The sequence below is a fragment of the Nerophis lumbriciformis genome, linkage group LG02, assembly GCF_033978685.3.
Source record: "Nerophis lumbriciformis linkage group LG02, RoL_Nlum_v2.1, whole genome shotgun sequence".
Taxonomy (NCBI): domain Eukaryota; kingdom Metazoa; phylum Chordata; class Actinopteri; order Syngnathiformes; family Syngnathidae; genus Nerophis; species Nerophis lumbriciformis.
Genome location: NC_084549.2, coordinates 14,443,152 through 14,470,720, shown reverse-complemented (window position 1 = coordinate 14,470,720; position 27,569 = coordinate 14,443,152). Strand labels below are relative to the sequence as shown.

At 40.1% G+C, this 27,569-nt stretch overlaps 2 protein-coding genes across 4 annotated transcripts in view; both read left to right on the top strand.

Annotated features, from left to right (window-relative positions):
* The first annotated feature begins 16 nt into the window (after window positions 1-16).
* On the top strand, window positions 17-18,974 carry ftr14l (finTRIM family, member 14-like). The gene is made up of 8 exons (XM_061941898.1): window positions 17-144; window positions 6,385-6,809; window positions 6,870-6,965; window positions 10,868-11,101; window positions 13,144-13,303; window positions 13,389-13,499; window positions 16,589-16,725; window positions 18,346-18,974. Exons 1-8 carry the CDS (start codon window positions 51-53, stop codon window positions 18,736-18,738), a joined length of 1,650 nt encoding a protein of 549 aa, XP_061797882.1. The 5' UTR covers window positions 17-50; the 3' UTR covers window positions 18,739-18,974.
* Window positions 18,975-22,082: 3,108 nt separating this feature from the next.
* The window catches only part of LOC133589456 (transmembrane protein 150A), a 77,256-nt gene continuing 71,769 nt past the window's right edge, over window positions 22,083-27,569 (top strand). Inside the window, exons 1-3 of one of the 3 annotated variants that reach the window (XM_061942098.2) lie at window positions 22,088-22,117; window positions 26,423-26,480; window positions 26,664-26,883. In XM_061942098.2, coding sequence (XP_061798082.1) covers window positions 26,771-26,883 — 113 coding nt within the window. In that variant the 5' untranslated portion in view covers window positions 22,088-22,117; window positions 26,423-26,480; window positions 26,664-26,770. Of the gene's footprint in view, window positions 22,118-25,968; window positions 26,481-26,663; window positions 26,884-27,569 lie in introns of those variants that run through there. The other 2 variants (XM_061942018.2, XM_061941958.2) reach the window with 2 other exon arrangements.

Genomic DNA, 27,569 nt, shown 5'->3' with positions numbered 1-27,569 from the left:
GCCACTAGCGCCCTCTGCCGCATCGGAGACAGGCTTAAAGGGTGCCGAACATGGAGATCATAGACGCGCCTCTGAATCTTTCAAGTTTGTGTCAAAAGGGAAGCCTTTACGGTGATATCATGAGCGACCTGTCAGAGGTGGAAGGTAAACAAAACGTCGCCCGTTGTTAGCTTGTAAAATGTTTTAGTTTTAAATTGTGTGTAAATGTCAGTGTATCCACTTCCTGTATGTGTAACAATTGGTGGGGGTCCCCCACACTGCATACAGAGCAGGGGTGTCCAAATTGCGGGCCGGCGCAGCTTGTTTTTTTTATCATTCTATCCATCCATCCATCTTCTTCCGCTTATCCGAGGTCGGGTCGCGGGGGCAGCGGCCTAAGCAGGGAAGCCCAGACTTCCCTCTCCCCAGCCACTTCGTCCAGCTCTTCCTGTGGGACCCCGAGGCGTTCCCAGGCCAGCCGGGAGACATAGTCTTCCCAATGTGTCCTGGGTCTTCCCCGCGGCCTCCTACCGGTCGAACGTGCCCTAAACACCTCCCTAGGGAGGCGTTCGGGTGGCATCCTGACCAGATGCCCGAACCACCTCATCTGGCTCCTCTCGATGTGGAGGAGCAGCGGCTTTACTTTGAGCTCCTCCCGGATGGCAGAGCTTCTCAACCTATCTCTAAGGGAGAGCTCCGCCACCCGGCGGAGGAAACTAATTTCGGCCTCTTGTACCCGTGATCTTGTCCTTTCGGTCATAACCCAAAGCTCATGACCATAGGTGAGGATGGGAACGTAGATCGACCGGTAAATTTTATCATTCTTTTTTTTTATTTTTTTTTTATTTTATTGACATCCAGCATCAGACATCCTCAGTGCTGAACTCTGTAGAATTTGCACCTGGCTCGCTGACAAGCTATCCATACACTTGGGTAAAACGGAATCCATCCTATTTGGGTCCCACATCAACCTTAAGAAAGTCAGTGACTTCACTATAAAAGTGGGTAACATTGTTATCACCAGGAAAGTAGTGATGGGATCGGCAGTTCTTTTGACTGTACTGAATCACTAGAATCAGTTCCTTAAATTGAGTCGTTCAATAAATTCGTTCACCGAACCCCCCCCCCCCCCAAAAAAAAATAGGAGGGGGGGGGGCGTGCGTAGTACAGTACAGTGCAGACATTCGCGGGAGAAGCAGCAAATAGGGTGAACGCGAGTCCCTACACAGCTCTGTGCATGCAGTACACCAGGCAGTGAGTGACTGACACAGCGCCACAGTCAGCACAGTTCAGTACGTGAACCTGAATCACTTCTGCAGCAGCAGTTCTGTGTGCAGGTCGGCGAATCATGAGTCAGTCAGTAACAGCTTCCCCAGCGGCAGATCTCGGTGTGTGTCAGTTCGCGAACGACACAAGCCCTCAGCACCCAATGAACGACGCGCACAGTGACTGAACGAGAGCCTCAATGTGACGTCCTCCTCCGCGACACAGTCAGTTCTCTGTGTCAGTAGGTTCGCGAGTCCTGATTCTGTCGTTCACAGAGTGATTCATGTCGTTAATTCGCGGTGAACGAATCGTTCGCTCAGTCCCTCCCCCCGCCCCCATGATGAGTAGCTGGCTGCGTCGTTCGCCGACGTCGAGGGTTCAGTGAGTCACAGAATGCGCCAGTTCCACTCATACTGGCATGGTCGCACCGGAGCTCAACTGAACTGAGAAAGGAACGAATCAGTTCATGAAGTTATTCAGTTCAGTACGTTCACTCAAAAGATTCGTTCATTCGAACGAATCGTTCGCGAACGACACAACATCACAGGAAAGATGAGGTCACCTACCTAGGTTCCATTCTAGAGGCTATAAAATGGCAATCAAGGTAATCAAAAAGGTCAACCAACGAACAAGAGTTCTCTACAGAATCTCCTCTCTGGTCAACAAAAGCACCATGAAGATTCTAGCGGGAACTCTCATTCAACCCTTTTTCGATTACGCATGCACCTCCTGGTACCCCAGCACCTCCAAAACCCTCAAATTTTCTAGACCTCCACCCCAGATCACACCTCACTCCTACCCACTTCTCCAAAGAGTAAAACAACTTGCACTGAGCCTAGTCTATAAAATCCGCTACACCTCCCTGATACCGAAGAACATGTCAAACTACTTCCATAACGTAAATGACCGCCATAACCACAACACCAGGGGGAGCTCCACTAACCACATTAAACCCAGATTTCGATCCAACAAAGGTCTTAACTCATTCTCCTTCTATGCCACATCAATATGGAATGCACTCCCAACAGGTGTAAAAGAAAGGGCATCTCTATCCTCCTTCAAAACCGCACTAAAAGAACACCTCCAGGCAACTTCGACCCTAAACTAACACCCTCCCCCTTCCACATCCAGCCTCCCCGGATTGTAAATAATCCAATGTAAATAATCAATTGTAGATACTTATTCTTATGCTTTCTGATCTCTCTCTCTATGTCCACTACTTGCTGTACATATCCTACCAAGTCAGTCCTACACTGTTCCAATGTCCATTTCTCTGATGATGCAATTGTTGATGACTGAAGTGTTGATATCAACCAAACCTAACCCCCCCCCCCCCCCCCCCCCTCCATATCCCACACCCCGGATTGTAAATAATGTAAATAATTCAATGTATATACTCTGATGATTATCTTGTGTGATGACTGTATTATGATGATAGTATACAGTATATCTGTATCATGAATCAATTTAAGTGGACCCCTACTTAAACAAGTTGAAAAACTTATTCGGGTGTTACCATTTAGTGGTCAATTGTACGGAATATGTACTGCACTGTGCAATCTACTAATAAAAGTTTCAATCAATCAATCAAACACATTCATATCCATGACATCATATTTACATACATCATATATCTGTTGTCTGCCCTAAATGTTAAAATATGTTTATGTTTATATCCCAACGATGCCACCCCCCCAAAAGAAAGAAACCGCTAGAAAACAAAATAATAATATTTACAGATGAATCAATTAAATAAATGAGGTGTACCCCGCCTTCCGCCCGGAAGCAGCTGAGATCGGCTCCAGCACCCCCCGCGACCCCGAAAAGGGACAAGCGGTAGAAAATGGATGGATAGAAAAAATAATAATAATAATAATTAATTAATAATAAGAAGAATCAGAAATAAAATACAATGATATAAACAAATAGTGAATAATAATTAAATACAATTAAAATTATTTTATATACCCGTGGCCGGGCCAAGTGATTAGGACACCTTATTCTGATCATTTGGATGGGTGGCGTTTACATTTTTATTGTGTTTTGTTTGATCGAGGAGCTGGTCTGAGAAGTACAAGAGGAGCGATGTTCATATGTTGTTAATATTCAGTCTTTTATTGTTCATAGTTAATATTGTAAATCCCACTTTCTTTATTTTCATGTACATTTTGGGTGTCCCATTCAGTAAACAAGTGTAAAATTCCATTCATTTTTTTAGGTGGTCTGTCATAACTTTTTTAGAACTCTATCGGATATTGTGACTTTTTGTATCAGTGTTCCTGAAAAAAAGGGAGCCAAACACTCATACTGTACAGCAGATTTTTACAGATAAATGTGTATATATCATTTATACACATTGGCCCCCAGACACATTTTTTTCTTTCAATGTAGCCCCCGAGTCAAAATATTTGCCCAGCTCTGATCTAGATGGAGTGTGAGAATCACTGCAATATGATATTGTCAGAGACCACGGTACTGAACTGTGCTCTGATTGGTTTGGTCTCATTTATTGGCCAATACTGCTGTATTATTGATATGTATATGCTTGAAAATGCCTAATTTAGGCCCAAAATACATAGAATGTGCTTAAAAATCAATTTGGGCACCGCAGCCTTCAATTTTATTTCATGCGGACCTTGCTGGAAAACTTTGGACATCCCTGACAAAGAGCATGTCCTCATGTTAAGAAATAAAAAAGGTGTCCTCCAGGGGTCAGCTGGGATAGGCTCCATCTTACACATGACTAATAAGTAGGAAAGTAGCAGCAAATAGTAGGCCCCCGTTCACAAGACTCCTAAAGAGCCCTCCATCCTATATCTTGAACCTAACGCTGCTGCCCCATACACATATTTTATGTTTACATGCACCAAAAACTGAGTTATTGCATGGATTTGGTTAAAACCAGATTTTTAAAACACATGTAAAAGCCTTAATTAGGTTTTTTACTTTTTAAAGATGGGATTCAAATATATAAATAAATTTTTTGTTTAAAAAAATTATAATTTTGTCGACAGGGACAAAAGGTAGAAAATGGGTGTATGTATGTTTTTTTTTTAGGCCAATATGGAAAAATCGGTTTATAGGATTTTAACGATGGTCACAAACGGGATAAATTGAACACAATTTAAATATAATTCATAGTGGTGGATGCATTTAAAGTTAAAGTACCAATGATTGTCACACACACTAACCTCTGCTTTTGACCCATCCCCCTGTTCACCCCCTGGGAGGTGAGGGGAGCAGTGAGCAGCAGCGATGGCCGTGCTCGGGAATCATTTTGGTGCTTTAACCCCCAATTCCAACCCTTGATACTGAGTGCCAAGCAGGGAGTTAACTTAACGCATCCCATTTTTATAGTCTTTGGTATGACTCGGTCAGGGTTTGAACTCACGACCTACCGACACTCTAACCACAAGGCCACTGAGCAGATGACAAGTATACACCTAATTTTTACCTTTATGAAAACGTTAAAAAAAAACTACTATTAGCAAGTGCCAATTAGTGGGTCAGTTTTCTATTAAGAGGTGACCAGTCCAGGGTGCCTTGCCAACAAGTCAGCTAGGATAGGCTCAAGCTCACCAAGCTGACCCATAATGAATTTTGTAAACAAAAGTTCATTTTAAAACGTCTTGCAGCATGAAAACCTCCTTGGCATATCGATATGTGGAATAAAACAATGGGACATGGGATGGTTTTGATAAAGTACTGTATGTGGAGGAATCAGAGAATAGGGTCTGATATCACTTATTCCATGCATTCATTATTATTTAAAACCTTTTACACTGTATTTTCCCTACAATCATGATCTAAATTGTTCTTTCAGTATTTACACCTGTATTGATTCTCTCACTGTTTAACATATATCTATTAATATCATTCATAAACAGTACAGGCCAAAAGTTTGGACACACCTTCTCCTCATTTAATGCGTTTTCTTTATTTTCATGACTATTTATTGTAGATTGTCACTGAAGGCATCACAACTATGAATGAACACATGTGGAGTTATGCACTTAATAAAAAAAAGGTGAAATAACTGAAAACATGTTTTATATTTCAGTTTCTTCAAAATAGCCACCCTTTCCTCTGATTACTGCATTGCACACTCTTGGCATTCTCTCGATGAGCTTCAAGCACACCTGTGAAGTGAAAACTATTTCAGGTGACTACCTCTTGAAGATCATAGAGAGAATGCCAAAAGTGAGCGAAAAATTAATCAGAGCAAAGGGTGACTATTTTGAAGAAACTAGAATACAAAACATGTTTTCAGTTATTTCACCTTTTTTGTTAAGTACATAACTCCACATGTGTTCATTCATAGTTTTGATGCCTTCAGGGACAATCTACAATGTCAATAGTCATGAAAATAAAGAAAACGCCATGAATGAGGGGAAGTTGTGTCAAAACTTTTGGCCTGTACTGTATATTGCTCTTACAAAGTGGTAAACACATTGCAAGTTTTTGTAAAAGTGTTACATATAAACATGTCAAACACAGGAAATGAACCAACAATCAATAATAACAGAAGCATTAAGAAGTTCTGCTTCCTTCTTAAGATGGTTGCATTTGCCCATAAATAAAAGTATGCAACTCTGTGGAAATAACTGTTTTTGTTTTGTTTTTTGCCATGATATCACAAAGGGATATCAAATCATAAAACTAAAACAAAGGGAACTTATAGATAAGTCATAAATACATAATTATCAATGTCAGCATGACTTTAAAAAAATCTGCCATTATGACTCTGGAACTACTTTATCTTTTTCCAGTAATATAACATTAGTTTTGTCTTACTTTCATTCCAACAAAAAGAATGAAAAATAAAATTACAGAACCAGCTTTACATCAAAGCCACTCCTTATTTTTTTGTTTATTATTCTAGAACAAACATTTTCCTGGCTCAAAATTGCTTCACCCCAACTGAAGGAGCATGTGTTATTTAGTTTCAGGTAGCGCCACCCATTCCCAAACTGGGAGAACGGGTTTTACCACGTGAACGGACTACATAGCTAACATTTTGTCACACATAGCGTCAGTCATGCAGTTTCACTGAAGCTGCTAAGATCAAGAAGTCCTCCTGGAGTGTTTGGCTGTGGTTCTCAACGAATTTGTGGATTTGTTTAATTTTCACTTTAACAGGACGTCTCTACAAACTCCAAAGCAAAATGTCCCACGCCGGAACTCTGGATTTAGACCGAGGTAGCACCTTGGACCAATCCCGCCGCTCCGCAAGTCGTACCCTCACCAGGAACCAGGCCAAGCCCGGCGAGGTCATGTGCGACTTCTGCACCACAAGAAAGCAGAAGGCCGAGAAGTCCTGCTTGGTCTGCTTGGCGTCTTACTGTGAGACCCATTTGCAGTCCCACTACGACTACCCTGCCTTGATGAAGCACAAACTGGTCAAAGCCACGGGTCAGATGAGGGAGAAGATCTGCGCTCAGCACGACAAACTCCTGGAAGCCTTTTGTCGCACCGACCAGACGTCGGTGTGCGTTCTGTGCATGATGGACGAGCACAAACATCACGACATCGTCCCAGCCGGAACGGAGAGGACGGAGAAACAGGTAAGTGGCTCAGCATCAACAATACAGCGATTTGATGATGACTTTATTTTCTCTCCGCAGAAACAACTTGGCACCACGCTGCACAAATCCCAGCACAGGATTGACGAGAGGGTGAAAAAGTGGCAGGATCTCCGACAAGCGGTGGAAGCTGTTAAAGTAACGTCTGCGTAATCAATGAAAAGTCTATAACAGGGGTGTCAAACTCATTTTAGATCGGGGCCACATGGAGAAAAATCTACTCCCGAGTGGGCCGGACTGGTAAAATCACGGCACGATAACTTAAAAATAAAGACAACTTCAGATTGTTTTATTGTTTAAAAATAGAACAAAATGTACAAATCATAATGTTGTTGTTTTTTTACACTTTCATGTTGCGGTTAATAGTATTCTATTTGTCGTTATTTATATTTTCATAATATGTTATGTGATAATGTTCATCAGTCAACTCATTGGTGTTAATTTTCAATCTAAGAAGATAAAAAAAATTATATCAAAATCAAATTGCAGGATGTTATTTATGTAGTTTGATCATTTTCCTCGACTGGTGTACGAACATGTGGGTTATTTTGTACATATGTAGCATCGTCTACAAAGGTACAAAGAATTGCTATTGCGACATCCAGTGGACACATTTAGAACAGCTGTTTCTTTCATTAAAAAATGTCAGGTTAATTTTTATACTTAGCAAACTCATCCCGCGGGCCGGATAAAACCTGTTCGCGGGTCTGATCCAGCCCTCGGGCGGTACGTTTGACACCCCTGGTCTACACAATGAGCATGAAAATTGGACGAATCCGGTTTCAATGTCGGATGCTGGTTTCGATTCGGGTTCCCAACGATTCTCAATTCCGATTCTTTTAAAAGGGCAGGGTCAAAAATGTGCTATTCTCACAGGGCGATTTTCAAGCAAATATCAATACTTTGCGCTTGAATACGAATGTTATGAAGTTTCTTCCCACAGGAGTATACATTCATAAAACTTTCTTTATTTTTGAAAACCTCATCAAAAACATTTACACACATCCTGTTTGTAGTGATAAAGATGTTACGATCAGTTTTATGCTGCCTATTCCGATCACCCATCAGTGAAATCGTCTGATACCCATCCATCCATCCATTTTCTACCGCTTATTCCCTTTGGGGTCGCGGGGGGCGCTGGAGCCTATCTCAGCTACAATCGGGCGGAAGGCGGGGTACACCCTGGGCAAGTCGCTACCTCATCGCAGGGCCAACACAGACAGACAGACAACATTCACACTCACATCCACACACTAGGGCCAATTTAGTGTTGCCAATCAACTTATCCCCAGGTGCATGTCTTTGGAGGTGGGAGGAAGCCGGAGTACCCGGAGGGAACCCACGCAGTCACAGGGAGAACATGCAAACTCCACACAGAAAGATCCCGAGCCCGGGATTGAACCCAAGACTACTCAGGACCTTCGTATTGTGAGGCAGATGCACTAACCCCTCTGCCACCGTGAAGCCCTCGTCTGATACCAATTACATATATTGACAATTATTGTATTAAAACTGTGTAACAATATCAACACATTAACTAATTCCTTTTTTTAGACTTAGACCTAGACTTAGACTTCCTTTTATTGTCATTCAAATTTGAACTTTACAGTGAAGATAAGAACGGAATTTTGTCGCTTTAGCTCGTTGTAGTGCAGGATAAAAGAACAATAAGGTGCAGATATAAATAAATAGACTACTCTACAGATAAATATATTGCACTTTTGCATATGCATCCACGTTTATAGATGTATGTTATATTGTCTTTATATTCCAGAAAGTTAATCCGTTTTTGGAGTGAATTAAGGGGATTATTATGATGTGTTCAAGAGTCTTATGGCTTGAGGGAAAATGCTGTTACAGAACCTGGAGGTTCTGCTACGGAGGCTGCGGAACCTCTTTCTAGACTCCAGCAGTGAAAACAGTCCTTGGCGGGGGTGGGGGGAGTCTCTACAGACTTTTTGATTGCAAAGTCCACACAATGACAAAACAAAAGCAAAAACTACTACCGGTTTATCTATTACTTATTGAAATTCTAACATTTTTGCCCAAAAAGTCCAACGGTTTTGGGGAAATAAATGTATTGATCTGATCACTCTAGTATTGATTATATACTGATACTACTATCATCTCTCTATGCCAGGGATGCCCAAACATTTTGCCTCCAAGGGCCAAAGTGAAAATGTGCCAATGGTACTATGCAACACCACGAGTGAGGAATTTAGCCTCATACCGGAAATAATTAATTATAAGGTATTAGAGATTGACACAGTCGTGTGCCTAATTCAGTCTATATACAACTCTGCATATTTTATGTACATTTTGAATCTCAAAACATTCAAAAGAGGTCACTTTTTGTAGATTTTTGCCATTTTCGGGTGTTGTTCTGTAAACAGTTCTTCCCAGATTTTTCCTCCTATTGCTTTCAAACTTGACATGGGCGAAGCATGGCGACCCAGATTGTCCTACTCTATAGAGCAGACCTGGGCAAATTAAGGCCCGACTCGTTAAGCTTTTCAATCTGGCCCGCCAGACATTCCCAAATAATTTTTTTAGATCTTTAGGATGGAAACTGTAGCTGCCATTATGATGTGCAGTGATGTTTTTAAATGACCGTGAGTCTTGAATTATACAAAGTACTTCAATGGTTGGAATCTGAGCTTTTGCGTGATATACTAGTTACTATGGTAATCTAATTAGTTACTACGGTAATCTAAATCACAGCAGCTCAGACGATACACCGAGCAGTGTGGGTGGGGAGCGTTTCCACAGAGTGTTTCCAGAGTGGCCAGCCTGAAATGCGGGTGTCAGGGACAAACGCGGAAGGAGATTTTTACAACAAAGTGGTAAAGCTTAGTGATATATCAGATGTATTGTAGGTGCATTTTTTTTACCCTTTGCGTTCATATTTCGCTGTTTTTGTTGCATTTTTGTTGCGTTTAGCTTGATTGTAAAATATGTCAATCGATTGACATTCATATGTTGTCAAAATTCTGTGTTTTATCGTTCATAGTTAATATTGTAAATCCCGCATTCTTTATTTTCATGTACATTCTGGGTGTCTCATTCAGGAAAAAATCTGTGTTTTAAGGCATTCTGTCATAACGTTTTTAGCATTCAGACATTATTGTGAGATTTTGTATTAGTGTTCCTAAAAATATATATACTTGTCCCCAGACACATTTTTTTCTCTAAATTTGGCCTCCATGGCAAAACAATTGCACAGGCCTGTTATAGGGCCTCAAATTCAAACATAACTAATTAGCCTGTAAAAAATAGATTCTGCGGTAAAAACAAACAAATTAGTAGCTCAGTCACCGGAATTTTACCGTAAAATTTACAGAGTTTTTACACCAAATTTCTGCAAATTAAAAAACTGTACCTCTGTTAAAATCCTGGTAACCTAGCTGCCATTTTTTACAGATAAATCTATGGACATTTTTTCAACATTGATATACTTACTGTGTATTAAAAAACAGTAACACTGTTATTTTTACCGCAAAATTCTTGTGACTGAGCTGCTACTTTTTTAAAATTTGCATTGCCTGCTTTTACACTTCATTACTCTAAATGGAAAAAAAAATCCCGCTGATGTATTTACGTTACATTTCTGGCGTAGCCTTGCGGACATGCCATCAATGTCTGTGCAGCTTGATGTATGAATATGTATTAAACTTGGTAGCCACCCTTTGGCGGGCAAAACGAAATGACAGGATGGGCCAAATTTGGCCCGCGAGCCCCAGTTTGGGCATCCCTGCTCTATACTCTTATTAATCTACTTGTTAATTTCCTGTTATTAGCAGCTTATTTATACTGTAATGTAGTTGGTAAGCACTTACAGTATTTATTTTGTTGTTTCAAGTTCATTTAGCAACTAGCTTTGCTATTAGCATGCCTGCTCTTCCGTTCAGCAGACTAAGAATCGAAAATGAGAATCGACGGCTAAAAATTTGGACGATTCCGGGAGAATCGGCGCTCGATGCCCAACCCGACTTGTAGTCAAATCTGATAAAATCTTGTCTTCTGTATTTATATGCCATCAGCACTCAGCTGAGTCAGTCTTGGAGGAGAACGAGCGCATCTTCACTGAACTTCTCCTGTCCATCGAGAGGAAGTACAACGACGTGAAAGAGATGATCCGCCTACACGAAAAGACCACAGTGAACCGCGGGGAGATTCTTCTCGACCGTTTGGAGGAAGAGGTCACCCTGCTGAAGAAGAAACACACTGACCTGGAGAAGCTGTCGCACACCGACGACCACATTCACTTTTTGCAGGTGACCTTTACCACACAGACAAAGCAGCAGTCAAGTATTTTCTAAAACGACACATAGTTATCCAGTCGAGGTTAAAATTTGTTTTATGAGGGGAAAAAAATGGAAGGGCACCATGCATAATTTGTGATTCATAAGAAAACCCGTGACTGAACAGGAACGTAGCACCAAATTCTGGGCCCCCATGCCACACTAAACCCAACGTTGCTGCCCGGTACACACAACCTCGGTATGTTTACATCCACTAAAAAACAGACTTGTTGCATGGGTTTGCTGGAAAACAGCTTTTATGCTTGAAAATGCTTAATTTAGGCCCAAAATACATAAAATATGCTTAAAAATTATTGCTGGAACAAGTTTGGACATCCCTGATAAAGAGCATGTCTTCGTGTTAAGAAATAAAAATGCCATGTAAGCTCCTGGTGCTTGCAAGGGTTTCCTCCTTCCTCCTTCCTTGGTATAGAAGTCAGCTGGGATAGGCTCCATCTTACACATGACTAATGAGTAGAAAAGTAGCAGCAAATAGACTCCTAAAGTGCCCCCCATCCTATACCCTAAACCAGGGGTCCCCAAACATTTTGACTCGGGGGCCGCATTGGGTTAAAAAAATGTGTCCAGAGGCCGGGCTGTATATATATATATATATATATATATATATATATATATATATATATATATATATATACATTCCGAGCGTTATCGATGGGAAAATGCATTTTTAGACAATATGATTTGCCTGAGCGAGTAGGAGACACCGAGAGTAACAAGCGGTAGAAAATGGATTAGAAAGGACAGATTTAAAAAAACAAAAAACAAAAAAAAACTCGAGACCTTACCGCGGGCCGGATCTTGGACGCTGGTGGGCCGAATCCGGCTCGCGGGCCGTAGTTTGGGGGCCCCTGCCCTAAACTCAACGTCATGTTATGTTTACATGCACTAAAAACCAGCTTTTTAAAACACATGTAAACATCTTAATTAGGTTTTTGACTTTTTAAAGATGACAGGGTGTCAAACTTAAGGCCCGGGTGCCAGATGTGGCCCGCAAAAGCCTGGAAATAATATGCGTTAATAAAATACTTTATCTTTTCTTACCAAATGTATTTGTTTTTTACATTTTGACATTAAAAAAGTTATTTAATGTACCGAATTAATAATGCAACAAAATATTATAATATTATATGTTTCAAAATATTTTTTTTTTGCTAAAATAAGTATAAATACTTATCTGCTTAACTTATGATTTCAAAAAGTTATCCATCAAATAGTACACTGTAAAAATGACAATAGATTTTACGGTAAAATTCTGACGACTTAGCTGCCAATTTTATTTTATTTTTTACCATAAAATCAATTTTGGTTCCATTTTTCTATTTACAGTAATAAAGTATGAAAACAACAACCATGGATTTCACTGGGAAAAAAACTGGCAGCTCAATTGCTGGAACTTTACTGTAAATAAACAGTGGTACCCTTTTTTCATTCCATTTACAGTAATATGCTTTAAAAAAATGTTTAATATATTAATGTTAATATATGAATGTTATATATACTTGTACAAATATTCATAAAAATATTTTCTAGTGACTGAGCTGCCATTTTTTTTTACAGTAAAATCTTAAGATTTTTTTTTTTTTACAGCGTATGTAAAAAAAACATAATATTAATAATTTAATAATAATGTTATTGTCAAAATGGCATCTAGGAACATTTTTAAATAGTTTACTTAAATGCATGAAATTTATTTGCTCAAAACTTGGAAACAATTTCATCTAAAGTCCAGTCTGGGTGTATTTTGAAGTGAAATTTTCCAGTCAGTCTCCTCACTCATCTTTGCACTGATATGCATTGACCTGATCACTGACCATATGGCAATTTAAGGTATAAGAGCATGTACGGTCAAAATAAATTGCGTGGAAAAATCTGCGTGTGTACATGATTAATGCAATATTTTTTCTCTGATTAATCACACGGGTTAACTCATTCTTTTAGACAGCCTTAATTTAAATAGATTTCCTGCCTGTCATCCCCACATGCTTTCGTATCAGAGCTGGCAGTCTCTGTCGGGACCATCAGGATACGAGGACCTGAACAACATCAGCATCGCTCCATACTCCTCCTTTGACGCCACCAAGAGAGCTATCGCCGCCCTGAAATTACAAGTGGAGGAAGTCAGCAAGAAAGAAACGAGTAAAATATCTGCAGCGGGTAGGAAAACATGTCTTCTCCTGAATTAAAGAATGGCTATCCATTCTCTTTTGCTACACAAAAACTTATTTTTGTTCCTCAACAGTGAAAGAAGTCTATGTCACGGAAGAAATCGGGAATAAAACAAGAACAGAATCACTTCTGCCAGAGTCAAGAGCCGCAGAAGAACCGAAGACCAGGGCAGATTTTCTGAAATGTGAGTTGAGAAGGTTATATAAGTTCTTTGTATGAAAAAAGCGGAATTTGTCTTGTTGGAAAAAGCTAACCACCAATGGTAATAATACAGTGCAGGCCATTACATCATCAAACCACCACAATGAGGTAAGTGCTTGTGACAAAACAGGTTTAGTGAAATAGGAGAAAAGCAAACCTACAAATCAGGGATCATTTTAAAACAAACATGGGTGTTGTTGCTTCTCATTCATCCATTCAGCAAGCTCTCTAATGGACGCTACTGCCTACATACCGTCTTGACCCAGATATAAAACAAAAATAAATGTATTTTATTTTATTTTTCATCTATTTTTTAAATGTCTACCCCCATTGCAATTCTCTTAAAATGTGCATCATTACTCCCCATTTGTCTTTAACACTATTTTCAAGTGGGTCTCTAGAGCCACTGGTGTGTGTGTGTTTGTGAGTGACAGGAAGAAAAGCTCTGACTCCCTTAAACATGATTAATCCAAACTCAATTGTGAATAATCTGATTTTTGTTTTTGTTTTTTTGACAGCATTTATTTAAATCTTTAAAACATGTCTGCATTAGGACAAAATTATTAGTTAATATTACCCCACCATATCCAGCAAAAGGTGCTGTTTCTTTCATGCATTTTATATTGTACAGACGTCTCTTGCCATTTCGCGACTTCACCACATATTCTACTATTTTTGGGTCCTAAATTTAGTGTTGGCCACTAGAGGAAACAAAACCGATCTGAGTGCGCTGTTCAGTATCGTGGCCACTGATTGCTTCAGCCCAGTGACGTGCGGTGAGGTTGATGGCTGGTGAGGCACTGACTTCATCACAGTCAGATTTACAAACATATGAACCCTAAAGAGTATCTTATTCACCATTGGATTGGCAGCAGTTAACGGGTTATGTTTAAAAGCTCATACCAGCATTCTTCCCTGCTTGGCACTCAGCATCAAGGCTTGGAATTGGGGGTTAAATCACCAAAAATGATTCCCGGGCGCGGCGCCGCTGCTGCCCACTGCTCCCCTCACCTCCCAGGGGGTGAACAAGGGGATGGGTCAAATGCGGACGACAAATTTCATTACACCTAGTGTGTGTGTGACAATCATTGGTACTTTAACTTAACTTTAGCTTTACACATACAAACTGTAGCACACAAAAAAGCACATTTAATTAAAAAAAACGTTATTATGGTCTTACCTTTACTTATAAATGAAGTCCACAACTAAAGCCCTCACTTAAACTTCCCACGTGCAAGATTGAATCTATTTAAAAAAGTGTAACCGAGGGTTTATAAATATCGCCTATACTGTATGAAACTACAAAATAACAAACACGGAGGCTCCAGTTTACACGAGGACCACTTTATTTACCTTCTTTCAAAACCCCCCGCTCCACTCCATGTCATCACTTCCGCTCTTAGCGCCTTCAAAATAAGAGCTCAAGGCATATACTGTATAACAGCGCGTAACAGTAAATTAATATCACAAAGAGAAAAGCCCATGAAAATAGGTTACAAAAGTTATTTAATAAGAAGCCAAAAAGTGCAAAAACAATAATGTTCGTGTTGGAGGAGTTGTGAATTAGATACACCTGCAGTCTGCAGGTGTACCTAATGTTGTGGCCCTGCAGTCATTCACAACTCCTCCAACACGAACATTATTGTTTTTGCACTTTTTGGCTTCTTATGAAATAACTTTTTTAAATAGATTCAATCTTGCACATGGAAAGTTTAAGTGTGGGCTTTAGTTGATATAACAATTCTACGGCGGGGGTGCAGGAGGCGGGATTACTGGAGCCTCAGCCAGTGCGTCTTTTGCAGCCGGTTTATGATCGCTCAGCACAAGAAATACGTCACACATACAGTTGTTGACAAAATACACTGTACATTATATACCTCAGCTAACTAAACTATGTAAATGTATAATATAGTTCATATAGCAATACAGTCTCACTGCACAGCAGGCCAGCAGTTAACCGAGTCCGGAATCCATGTTGAGGCACTGAGTGACGTGCCTCAACTGGCTGCTGATCACCGCACCGTCTCTTCTCAGTATTTGAACGGCAAATGTGAAAATTCAGCGATTTTGAATAAAAATAATCTAAAACTGGTGAAGTTAAATGGAAAATAACTCTATAGTATAATCACTGGATACATATAACAGTTTAATTTTTTTTTTTTTTTTTTACATTTTTTTTCTCACCTGCCTCTAGTGACTGCACATCACTGGTTCAGCCTCAGGCAGCATTACTATATTGGAATAAAAGAGTGTACATGTCACTATATGGGTCTTATTTAATGTCTAGAGGCTCTTATAACGTTGAAAAACATATTTGGAAAGCTTTACCTGTAAAAATATTCCATTTATAATTTTTGATTCCTACTTTGCGGTAAGTCAATAGTTAATAGCGATAAACTTGGGACGACTTTAAATGTCATTTTAAAAAAGAAATAATATACTGTAAATATGGTGTGGAATTTAAAAACGTGGGGATGGAAAACATTTTCATTATTTTTCCACAAGGTGATTTGTGCCTTTGAAGTGTTGCCAAAAATATATCCGAGTCAATACAAGACACTGTAAAAAAAAACAGGTGTTGTAAATTCACAGCAAACTATCAGCTAATAATTTCATTACTTTCACAGTAACATTTACAGTTATATATTGTGAAATATCTTTGCAGCAATTTACTGCAACTGCGGGGCTGTGATTATATAGTTTATTAAAATAAAACTTCACAATTGTAATTTTATTGTTAATTTCTCTCTCGGTTTAACAGCATATTGCCACCTACTGTACAAGAGTGTGCAAAGTCGTCCACAGAACCCATTAGGAGACAAAGCAGTTTGAATTTACAGTCATTTAGACTATGATTGCAGTATTTTACTGTAAATAAAACAGTTCATTGCTGTGAAATATTAGTGTATTGTCATTTGTTGTAATGTTACAGTACATTTTGACTATGTCATTTTACTGTGAAAAAATACTGTGAAATGCTGTACAATCATGGTATTTTTGGACAGTATATGTTGATATGGTACTATATATCACTCTCAGAATGTAAACATAAGAATGTCTTGTTCTGTTCAGACGCTTGTCAGCCCATTCTGGATGTCAACACTGCCCACCCCAACCTTTACCTCTCTGAGGGGAACCGGACAGCTGTAATGAAGAGTGACCCTAAAAACTATCCCGACCACCCGGAACGATTCGATCACTGGCAGCAGGTTAGTTACAAACCCCAAAACCAGTGAATTTGGCACGTTGTGTAAATCGTAAGTAAAAACAGAATACAATGATTTGCAAATCATTTTCAACCTATATTCAATTGAATAGACTGCAAAGACAAGATACTTAACATTTGAACTGGAAAACTTTGTTATTTTTTGCCAATATTAGCCCATTTGGAATTTGATGCCTGCAACATGTTTCAAAAAGGCTGGCACAAGTGACAAAAAAGACTGAGAAAGTTGAAGAATGCTCATCAAACACTTATTTGGAACATCCCACAGGTGAACAGGCTAATTGGGAACAGGTGAGTGCCATGATTGGGTATAAAAGTAGCTTCCATGGAATGCTCAGTCATTTACAAACAAGGATGGGGTGAGGGTCACCACTTTGTGAACAAATACATGAGCAAATTATCGAACAGTTTAAGAACAACATTTCTCAACCAGCTATTGCAAGGAATTTAGGGAGTTCCCCATCTAAGGTCTGTAATATCATCAAAACATTCAGAAAATCTGGAGAAATCGCTGCAAGTAACATTGAATGCCCGTGACCTTGATCCCTCAGGCGGTAGTGCATCAAAAACCGAGATCAGTGTGTAAAGGATATCACCACATGGGCTCAGGAACACTTCAGTAAACCACTGTCAATAACGACAGTTTGTCGCTACATCTGTAAGTGCAAGTTAAAACTCTACTATGCAAAGCGAAAGCCATTTATCAACAGCTCATCTAAGATGGACTGATGCAAAGTGGAAAAGTGTTCTGTGGTCTGATGAGTTCACACTTCAAATTGTTTTTGGAAACTGTGGCTGTCGTGTCCTCCGGACCAAAGAGGAAAAGAACCATCCGGATTGTTATAGGCGCAAAGTTCAAAAGCCAGCATCTGTGATGGTATGGGGGTGTATTAATGCCCAAGGCATGGGTAACTTACACATCTGTGAAGGCACTATTAATGCTGAAAGGTACATACAGGTTTTGGAGCAATGTTATCATGGACGCCGCTGCTTATTTCAGCAAGACAATGCCAAGCCACGTGTTACGACAGCGTGCCTTCATAGTAAAAGAGTATGGTTACTAGACTGGCCTCACTTTAGTCCAGACCTGTCTCCCATTGAAAATGTGTGGCGCATTATGAAGCGTGAAATACGACAACGACAGACCCCGGACTGTTGAACAACTTAAGCTGTACATCAAGCGAGAATGAGAAAGAATGCCACCTGAAAAGCTATAAAAATTGGTCTCCTCAGTTCCCAAATGTTTACTGAAAGGAAAGGCCATGTAACAGTAGTAAAAATGCCCTGTGCCAACTTTTTTGCAATGTGTTGCTGCCATTAAATCTAAGTTAATGATTATTTGCAAAAAAAAAAAAAGTTTCTCAGTTGGAACATTAAATACCTTGTCTTTGCAGTCTATTCAATTGAAAATTAGTTGAAAAGGATTTGCAAATCATTGTATTCTGTTTTTATTTACGAATTACACAACGTGCCAACTTCACTGGTTTTGGTTTTTGTAGTTCATCTGAGGATGTGTCAACGCACTTTATTCAGATGTATGGACTTTCTCTGTACACGTGGGCGCTGTTATTTTCTAAACGGATTGTCATATCTCCGGTTTAAGGTGGTGTCCAAAGAGGGCCTGGTAGGAACTCGATGCTACTGGGAAGTGGACTGGAAGGGAACGGAGATCGACGTGGCCATCACCTACAGGGGAATATTCCGTAAAGGAAACAACAACGTGTGCAGCCTGGGCTGGAACAACAAATCCTGGAGCCTCTACTGCTCCCAGTCCAAATACTCTTTCGTGCACGACAATAAGAGCGTGGACATACCCGTCCCGAGGTCGTCACGCATTGGTGTCTACCTGAATCACGCAGCAGGTATTCTGGCATTTTACAGCGTGTCTGAGAGCATGCAGCTTCTCTACAAAGCGTACACTACTTTTACTGAGCCAGTGTACCCTGCATTCAGTGTGTGGGGGTACGGTAGCACCATTCGAATAAAGGAAAGTTAAATAGACAGAGGTAAATCTAATCTGATCCATTTTTTCAATTGTCTTGGAACAGTTTTCTATACAAGTTCAGTATGAAAATGATATAAGTGCATATTTAAATGCAATCGTTTTTATTTTGTAGCCTTCAAAAGATTAGCAGAGGCATTTTGATATATTTTATAACACATGATGCAAATTTTCCCTGTATTTTTTAGAATCAGTGTACTGTATCTATTCTTGACTTTAATAAAGTTTTGTGAACCTTTAATATGTGACTGATTTGAACTCTTCTAGTCAATGAAATGTGGATTTGCCACACAATTATGAACATTTCTTTTTTGAAAATTGTAAAGATTTGATTTGATTACAAGCTGCCATTAAGATACACCTGTTGTGATCTTGAGGACAAATAACTCTGTATCCACATTAAAGCCAACGTATTAAAACCATAACATTTAAGTTTCTCAATTAAAAGAGAGTGGTCAATCACGTCAAATGCAGCACTAAAATCTAACAGCACAGCTCCAACCAACATAGAATTATCCATAGCCAATCGTCCGTCATTTGTATCAGAGCAGTGGACGTAGAGTGCCCCGTTCTATATGCATGTTGAGCAGTGCCGGCCCAAGCCTCCATGGGGCCCTAAGCAAAATTTGATTTTGGGGCCCTCTATTTCTGCCAATAATATTGATTGTTGATCATTCACACACCTACTATAAACTCATTGCGGCTCTGGCAGTGTTGTTTACATTATCCTATTGTCAGCCTGGCATGTCTTTACAAATGACATGTCATTTATAAAGATATGGGGGTGGCCCAGTTAAGAACATAAATAATACCAATGAATGAACGAATGATGTCCAGAGTGCCACATATGGTTCCTAATCTTAAAATGTAGAAAACATTCAGCTACAAGAGTGGCCTGGGGTTGAACAGTCCAAGTGATAAAGCTTTGTATTTTCAGTAAAAGTGTCATCTTGTCTCATCAGTCTTGTACATATTAGTCTTTAATTACTAGTTTACATTTTTAGTTAATTGTTCATATTTAATGTTTACTTTGTACAAAGAGAGCGCAGTCTACTCAAGTTAAATTCATCAATAGTTTTCCCCTTTGAAAGACGCAAGGCAAATTCCTTCCATTTCACCATGTTGCTACAATGATCTTCACTGTTTTCATGCTGTTTCAGCAGTGCACCTATGTTGACCCAATCCCGCTGTCCCTCGGCTGACACTTTTAAGGACTTTTTGGAAAATAATTTGCAGCAAAAGCAATAGACTGCATCTTTACTTCTTGAATAAGTCAGCCAGCTACGCTTGATTTTTTCCCCATTGACTAGCTGTCTGTAGGTATAATGATAATGAAAACTTCGGCCATCATGCCGTTTGGGGAATGAAAAGTTCTCCTTAATAGACAGTGGTCCTCTGATCACCTGCTCAGTCCTGTCTGAATCTGAGGAAAGGTATGGCGTCACATTAGTGCCAAAAATCCGAGCGCATAAAAACTGTTATCGCGCACTGATTCTCCACTTCGTGCGCGTGCAACACCCTTTTGCGCGAGCGTGGTGTCTTTTTGCGCGCGCGCGCCGTCTCGATCTGTGCGCTCTCTGTGTACTCCTGGCATCTCTCCTCGCGCTGCCATGTTTCTTTTTGGCACTTTGGGGGCAGGTATGCTTAGACAGCCCCTCCTTTCTGATTGGCTCTGAGCATTTTTCATATGACCAATCATTCTCCAGCGTAGCAACGTTGTAGCCATCTTACCTCGGACAGCTAGCCTCAATCATTACATTGATGTCAAAGCAAGTTATGGTCATTTAATTAGTACATGTACCAATTAAATTACCATAACTTGCTCGATTTTCGACCAATTTCCAAACGGTTTGCCTTGTTACAAATCTTATTACATGTAGATATGACATAGGATGGTGCACCTGTTGAAATGACCTCTTTCGCTATAAAAAAAAATGTACTTAATTGTGCAACATAGTTGTGTAGGGTCAGTGTTAGTCAGTTCTCTAATTATTTTAAACTGTTTCAGAATACATTATTAAAAGGCTATTTTTAACATTTTAAAAACAAAATTCAAAGATTATTTCATTAATTTTATGGCTGAATCAAAAGAAATTCCATAAATTAGAAAACAAATGTTCAAGAAGAAGTGAAAACGTTGCGCCTATAACAATCTTGATACATATTGACGATGACCCGCCCTGCTATACTTCTGATTGGCTCTGAGCATTTCGCCTGACCAATCAGAAAGAAGGGGCCGTCTAAGCATACCCGCCCCTAAAGTGCCAAAACGAAACATGCCAGCGCACAGACCGAGACGGCGCGCGCGCAAAAAGGCACCACGCGCGCGCAAAAGGGTGTCGCGCGCGCGCACGAAGTGGAGAATCAGCGCGCGATAACAGTTTTTATGCGGTCGGATTTTTGGCACTAATGTGACGCCATAGCAGGCGGCAAACGTCACAAGTGCAGTAGAGGCAGCTTTACATTTAAAGAGAGGCAGGAAGAATCACTAAGCCTAGATCAGCAGCAGCACTCTGTTGACCTAAAATTGTGTTTTTGTACAATAATATATCTTTGATCATTTAGAAATCATCAGTCAGACTCGTACATGCAAAAAATAAAAAATACGATTTTTTTGTTAATTGCTTTTGGGGGCCCCCTGGTGGCCGCGGGGCCCTAAGCAAGTGCTTAGTATGCTTATGCCTTGGGCCGGCTCTGATGTTGAGAATCAGTTGCTAGCCCATTTGATTGAAAGTAAGCTTGAACTTGTGCATACACACATTTCTCCAGTATTTTACATAAACCAGGTAGGATGCTTATTGGTCTAGAATTGCCCTCATTGAAAGCCAATTTGGCATCCTTATGTAGAGGAGTAACCTTAGCCACCTTCCATATCTTTGGACACAGGCCCACTTGTAAACATTTATTAAAAATATGACAACCAGGCACTGATATGATACCAGCAGTCATTTTCAGTAATTTACTATCCAGGTTGTCTACACCATGCTGACTATTTTTCTACATCTGGTAAATAATTTTTTTAGGCAAGTTGCCATGAAGCAGTTATAGTGTAGTTTGATCATAGGGTGTGGTATTGCAACCATTTGCAATCTATACTGTCCTTTTGTGTCCACCTCATTTTCTTTTTGACCATTTTAGCTGTTTAAATGCATGTTCAAGTTCAGAACTCCTTTCAACTATTTAAACTTATTTTCACTTGAACTCTTATGTACCAAAGCCTATTGTGTGTCTTTAACCAGTTTTGTAATGTTCCTGTGTCTTTAAATTGATAGGTCAATCTGTGACGTCATTTCCCCTTTAAAGCACGTCTTTGTCAGAATAGCCGGTTTCAATCAATGGTGACAGCCAGCCTTGTGTGCGTTGACGACTAAATGTAAGTTTTGTCACATACTGTTACAGCATTTGAACTGAATGTCGTGCCTTGCTACTTCTGCAAATGTTTGGTGCATCGTGTGCTAAGTTCAGTTGTTTCTGGGTCAATTGAGAGATAATTAGTCTCGTTGACGGCGTTTACATTCACGTGTAGTTTATTTAACGTCATTGCAACTGCGATGGCGGAGTTTGGCCTGTAGATGGCGACAGAAACCACATAATCGTCATTTATGCCTCTGAAGCTTAGAAACTTGTTTGAAGTTCATGCATAGTTAAATGCAGTATATATGTTGTTGTTATGCACACCTTTATATTATATTATGTTATATTATGTATGCATATACATGTATATTGCTGCATATTAATGAGTATATAATTGGATTGTAATTTTCTCTTTTCTCTATTTGTTTAGACCACACACACTAAATACCACACACCCACACACACAATCACATCTACCTTTCAGCAATAAAGATGATTAAAGGATTCTCTGGCCGGAATCTGTCCATAGTGTCCCAACTCTAAAAGAACTACTATCCCTTCCTTACATCTTAAGTATATAAAATAAATATACTGTGTAATACAATTGTACGACTTGCTTTTATCGTGACTACTTGTGGCTATTTAAAACCCATGAAAACTAAATGTTTAGCATTGGATGACAAACGTTACCATTGGAGTGAACTTAATAATACATTAAAAGCACAGCAATAGAAATACTATTATTAGGGCCCGCATGGCCCATTGCATAAGGACTCCCACAGGGAGTCCTTATGCAATGGGACATAAGGACCTATTGAATTTGTAAGGTTTTATTATTATTATACCGGCCGCCTCTTTGAGCTGCAATTTGACCCACTTAACATGCTTCAAAACTCACCATATTTGACGCACACATCACGGCTAGAGAAAATTGCCTTTTGATAAAAAAACCAAACCCCAAAAATAAAAATTGCTCTCTAGCACCCCCTAGGAAGAAGAAAAAACTAGACTGCCTGTAACTCCCACTAGAAAGGCCGGAGAGACATGAAACAAAAACCTCTATGTAGGTCTGACTTACACCTACCTTTCATAATTGTATATGCTCGGGCAAAAATCAACAGGAAGTTGGCAATTCCCCCTTCAAGACAAAAAAGTACTAAAAACAGTCACTTTTGCCTCTTTGAGCTTTAATTTGACCCCCTTAACATGCTTCAAAACTCACCAAACTGAACACACACATCAGGACTGGCTAAAATTGCGATCTAATGAAAAAACCTAACCCCAAATCTAAAGATTGTGCTCTACCGCAATTTTTTAATAAAACGCAGAAAAAACTGCTCCTCGGAAGAAAAAAATTACAAAACTGCCTGTAACTCCCACTGGGAAATTCGGAAAGACATGAAACAAAAACCTCTATGTAGGTCTCACTTAGACCTACATTTCATAGATTGACAACCCTCAGCAAAAATCAACAGGAAGTTTGCAATTTCCCCTTCAAAACACATTTTTTTTATAAACCGGTCACTTCTCTTCAAACATTATCTCCTCTGAGCGCGTTTGTCGTATCAGCTTCAAACTAACACAGGAGAGAGATTGAACCCTTCCAAATAAAAGTTATCGAAATAATTTTTCTAACTGCTCCGGTTTTGATTTTATGAGCCTTCAAAGAACCGCTGCGCTGATGCTGCTGCGCTGCTGTTTTCTCAAGATGGCTGCTTAAAAGCAGGAATCACCAGCGTGGCCACACAATGCAGACAAGGTAGGTACACTAGACAAAAGTATTGGGACACTTCAGACTAAAAGTAGACAAAAGTATTGGGACACTTATGACTACCACTGGACAAAAGTATTGGGACACTTAGGAGGAAAACTGCACAAAAGTATTGGGACACTTGGGACTACAACTTGACAAAAGTATTGGGACACTTACTACTACCACTGAACAAAAGCATTGGGCAACTGGACAAAAGTATTGGGACACTTGGGACTTAAACTTGACAAAAGTATTGGGACACTTAGGACTACCACTGGACAAAAGTATTGGGCCACTTATGACTACCACTGGACAAAAGTATTGGGACACTTAGGACGAAAACTGGACAAAAGTATTCGGACACTAAGGACTACCACTGAACAAAAGTATTGGGACACTTACACTGGACAAAAGTATTGGGACACTTAGGACTACCACTTGACAAAAGTATTGGGACACTTACACTGGATAAAAGTATTGGGACACTTACGCCTAAACTTGACAAAAGTATTGGGACACTTAGGACTACCTCTGGACAAAAGTATTGGGACACCTACACTGGACAAAAGTATTGGGACACTTAGGACTACAACTTGACAAAAGTATTGGGACACTTGGGACTAAAACTGGACAAAAGTATTGAGACACTTGGGACTACCACTTGACAAAAGTATTGGGACACTTACACTGGACAAAAGTATTGGGACACTTAGGACTAAAACTGGACAAAAGTTTTGGGACACTTACGACCAGAAATTGACTAAAGTATTGGGACACTTAGGACGAAAACTGGACAAAAGTATTGGGACACTTACACTGGACAAAAGTATTGGGACACTTAGGACTACAACTTGACATAAGTATTGGGCCACTTGGGACTAAAACTGGACAAAAGTATTGGGACACTTGACTACAACTTGACATAAATATTGGGACACTTCGGATTACCACTGGACAAAAGTATTGGGCCACTTGGGACTAAAACTGGACAAAAGTATTGGGACACTTAGGACTAAAACTGGACAAATGTTTTGGGACACTTAGGACTAAAACTGGACAAAAGTATTGGGACACTTAGGATTAAAACTTGACAAATGTATTGGGACACTTAGGACTACAACTTGACAAAAGTATTGGGACACTTACTACTAAAACTGGACAAAAGTATTGGGACACTCAGGACTAGCACCTGCCAAATACGTGGGCCCGACCAATGCTGCTTGCAGCTTTAATTATTATTATTTTTTTAAACCCACTAAATGTGACTAACTGAAAGCATTCTATCAGTATTAGTGTAATTGAATTAGTATATTATGATGCCACCCGATCGCCTCCCTCGGGAGGTGTTTAGGGCACGTCCGACCGGTAGGAGGCCACGGGGAAGACCCAGGACACGTTGGGAAGACTATGTCTCCCGGCTGGCCTGGGAACGCCTCGGGATCCCCCGGGAGGAGCTGGACGAAGTGGCTGGGGAGAGGGAAGTCTGGGCTTCCCTGCTTAGGCTGCTGCCCCCGCGACCCGACCTCGGATAAGCGGAAGAAGATGGATGGATGGATGGAATTAGTATATCAAATTAAATAAAGTACAAAATAATGAGTTAATGTGTAAGGTTCAAATAATACATTAGAACAAACTATCAATTGACATGGAACTCTTTACCACCAGACCTTTGTAACTTAGACTCAATATCCCGTTTCAAATCAAGACTCAAAACACACCTATTCCTGACTGCTTATTCATTGTAATCATCTTCTCTTTTCTATCTTTGTTGTTGTTGTTGTTTTTATCCAATTTTATTTTATTGTTTTGATTTTGTACGGTGTCCTTTAGTGCCTAGAAAGGCGCCTTATAAATAAAATGTATTATTATTATTATTATTATTAATTGACAATGAGCTGCTGTAGTTAAACCAATGCAATATCAAATTGCAACTCTAGAGGGCGAAAGAAATACAGCTTTTCTATTCTCCTCAGTCATGCTGTACTGTATTTAACACATACTTCATATACTTTATTTATTTTCCTGGTCAAGCTGAGTCAAAAAACATTAATGCAAGATAGGAAATTATCATTCCTTTTTGCCGTTTTGACACAAAAGTGGGAATGGTGGTTATGAAGAAAGAAAACCGGAAATGCCCTCAAATACATACCACAAACATCACTTTATATTCAGGGCGTCTTTTAAACGGATACAACTCAAAACGTTTAAAAATAGTTTATTACAAATTAGCCTGTAATTAGTTAACTTTTGGTAGACTTGAACAATTACCGTACAAAACCGAGCTCGGCGTCCTCCTGTTGACTCGTCAGCGCCCCCTGCGTTTACTCCTCGGCGCGCACCGCAGGCACAGGTTGCGGGGGGCGGAGTCAAACAGCTGGACACACTGGAGTGTCTCGTGGCGGCGACCATGCAGGTCGGGCTACACGTTGAAGGAACACTAGCGTACCTCTTTCTTCCTTCACGTCTAACGGGGTTTCAGTAGGTGCGGTGGCAAAACAGCCAGGAAAAGACACAAAACTGCACAATTTGCGTCCCTTTTTGTCTCCTTTTTTTAAATCGCTTGGCTACCAGAGGAGGAAAGCAAGGGCGCAAAAGAATCTGAAGGAAACTTGCTAGCAAACGGCAGAAGGTGAGTGAACTGTAATTGTTGCTGTCTTGCGGTGACAAACACCATTCATTGTATTCTAGATGAAAATATATTATTCATTATGGACACATTACCAGGTTTTTTTGCATGTTCATCCCTTTAATCGTCCAGTGCACCATGATACTAAACTAATCAGCATGCATGTTCTTTCCATCTTTTCACCAGTCCCACCAGTGTGTGTGTTCGGGGGGGAAAATGAGTCATTTGGCGGCCGTGCAGATGTCAGCCCCACACAGTTAAATGTTACAACTACTTGAGCACATCTTGCTTGGATGGTCGAAGAGGAAAAAGAGGAAAGAGGGTTCACCAAGGTGCCTGAAATGTCTCTGTGGGTGATCCTGCCTGTTAGCCTCCCAGCATTGACCATCACTGGGATCTGGGTTGTGTAAGTGTTTTTTTTCTACATTCTATTGATTCAAAGTGGAACAATGCACAGTTGTGTTCATATGAATATGGATCTTGGAGTACAAGCTGGGACAAGGGTGTCCAAAGTGCGTCCCGCACGCAGGTGAAATATAACAAGAAAAAGTTGCAATCTTGACTCTGCTGCAGGGGTGTCAAACATACCACGAACAGGTTTCATCCGGCCCGCGGGATAAGTTTGCCAAGTATGAAAATGAGCCGACATTTTTGAATGAAAGAAACTGCTGTTCTAAATGTGTCCACTAGATGTCGGCATAGCAATTCTTTGTAGATGATGCTACATGTAAAGTTCGACTCAGATTTTAAATTCGAAAAACAAATCAGCAGGGTCGTACAAAAAAAAAAGCTTTCATCAATTACACCAAATAGCGAAAGTGAAATCGCTTCTATCAGGACATGATCTCGAGAAATTAATCCAAGCCTTTATCACGACTCGTCTAGACCATACTTGCCAACCCTCCCGTATTTTCCGGGAGACTCCCGAAATTCAGCGCCTCTCCCGAAAACCTCCCGGGACAAATTTTCTCCCGAAAATCTCCCGAAATTCAGGCAGACTCAGGTCCTCATGACCTGAGTCCAGCTAACCCACAACATAAACAGCATACCTGCCCAATAACGTTATAACTGTAGAATGATGGAGGGCGAGTT

What these genes read in the sequence shown, in the direction of transcription:
- ftr14l (XM_061941898.1), top strand. Translation starts at nt 51, where the DNA reads ATGGAGATCATAGACGCGCCTCTGAATCTTTCAAGTTTGTGTCAAAAG. An exon ending in CGACCTGTCAGAGGTGGAAG is followed by an intron (nt 145 to 6,384) that starts GTAAACAAAACG and finishes TCACTTTAACAG; the next exon opens with GACGTCTCTACAAACTCCAA. An exon ending in ACCACATTCACTTTTTGCAG is followed by an intron (nt 11,102 to 13,143) that starts GTGACCTTTACC and finishes CTTTCGTATCAG; the next exon opens with AGCTGGCAGTCTCTGTCGGG.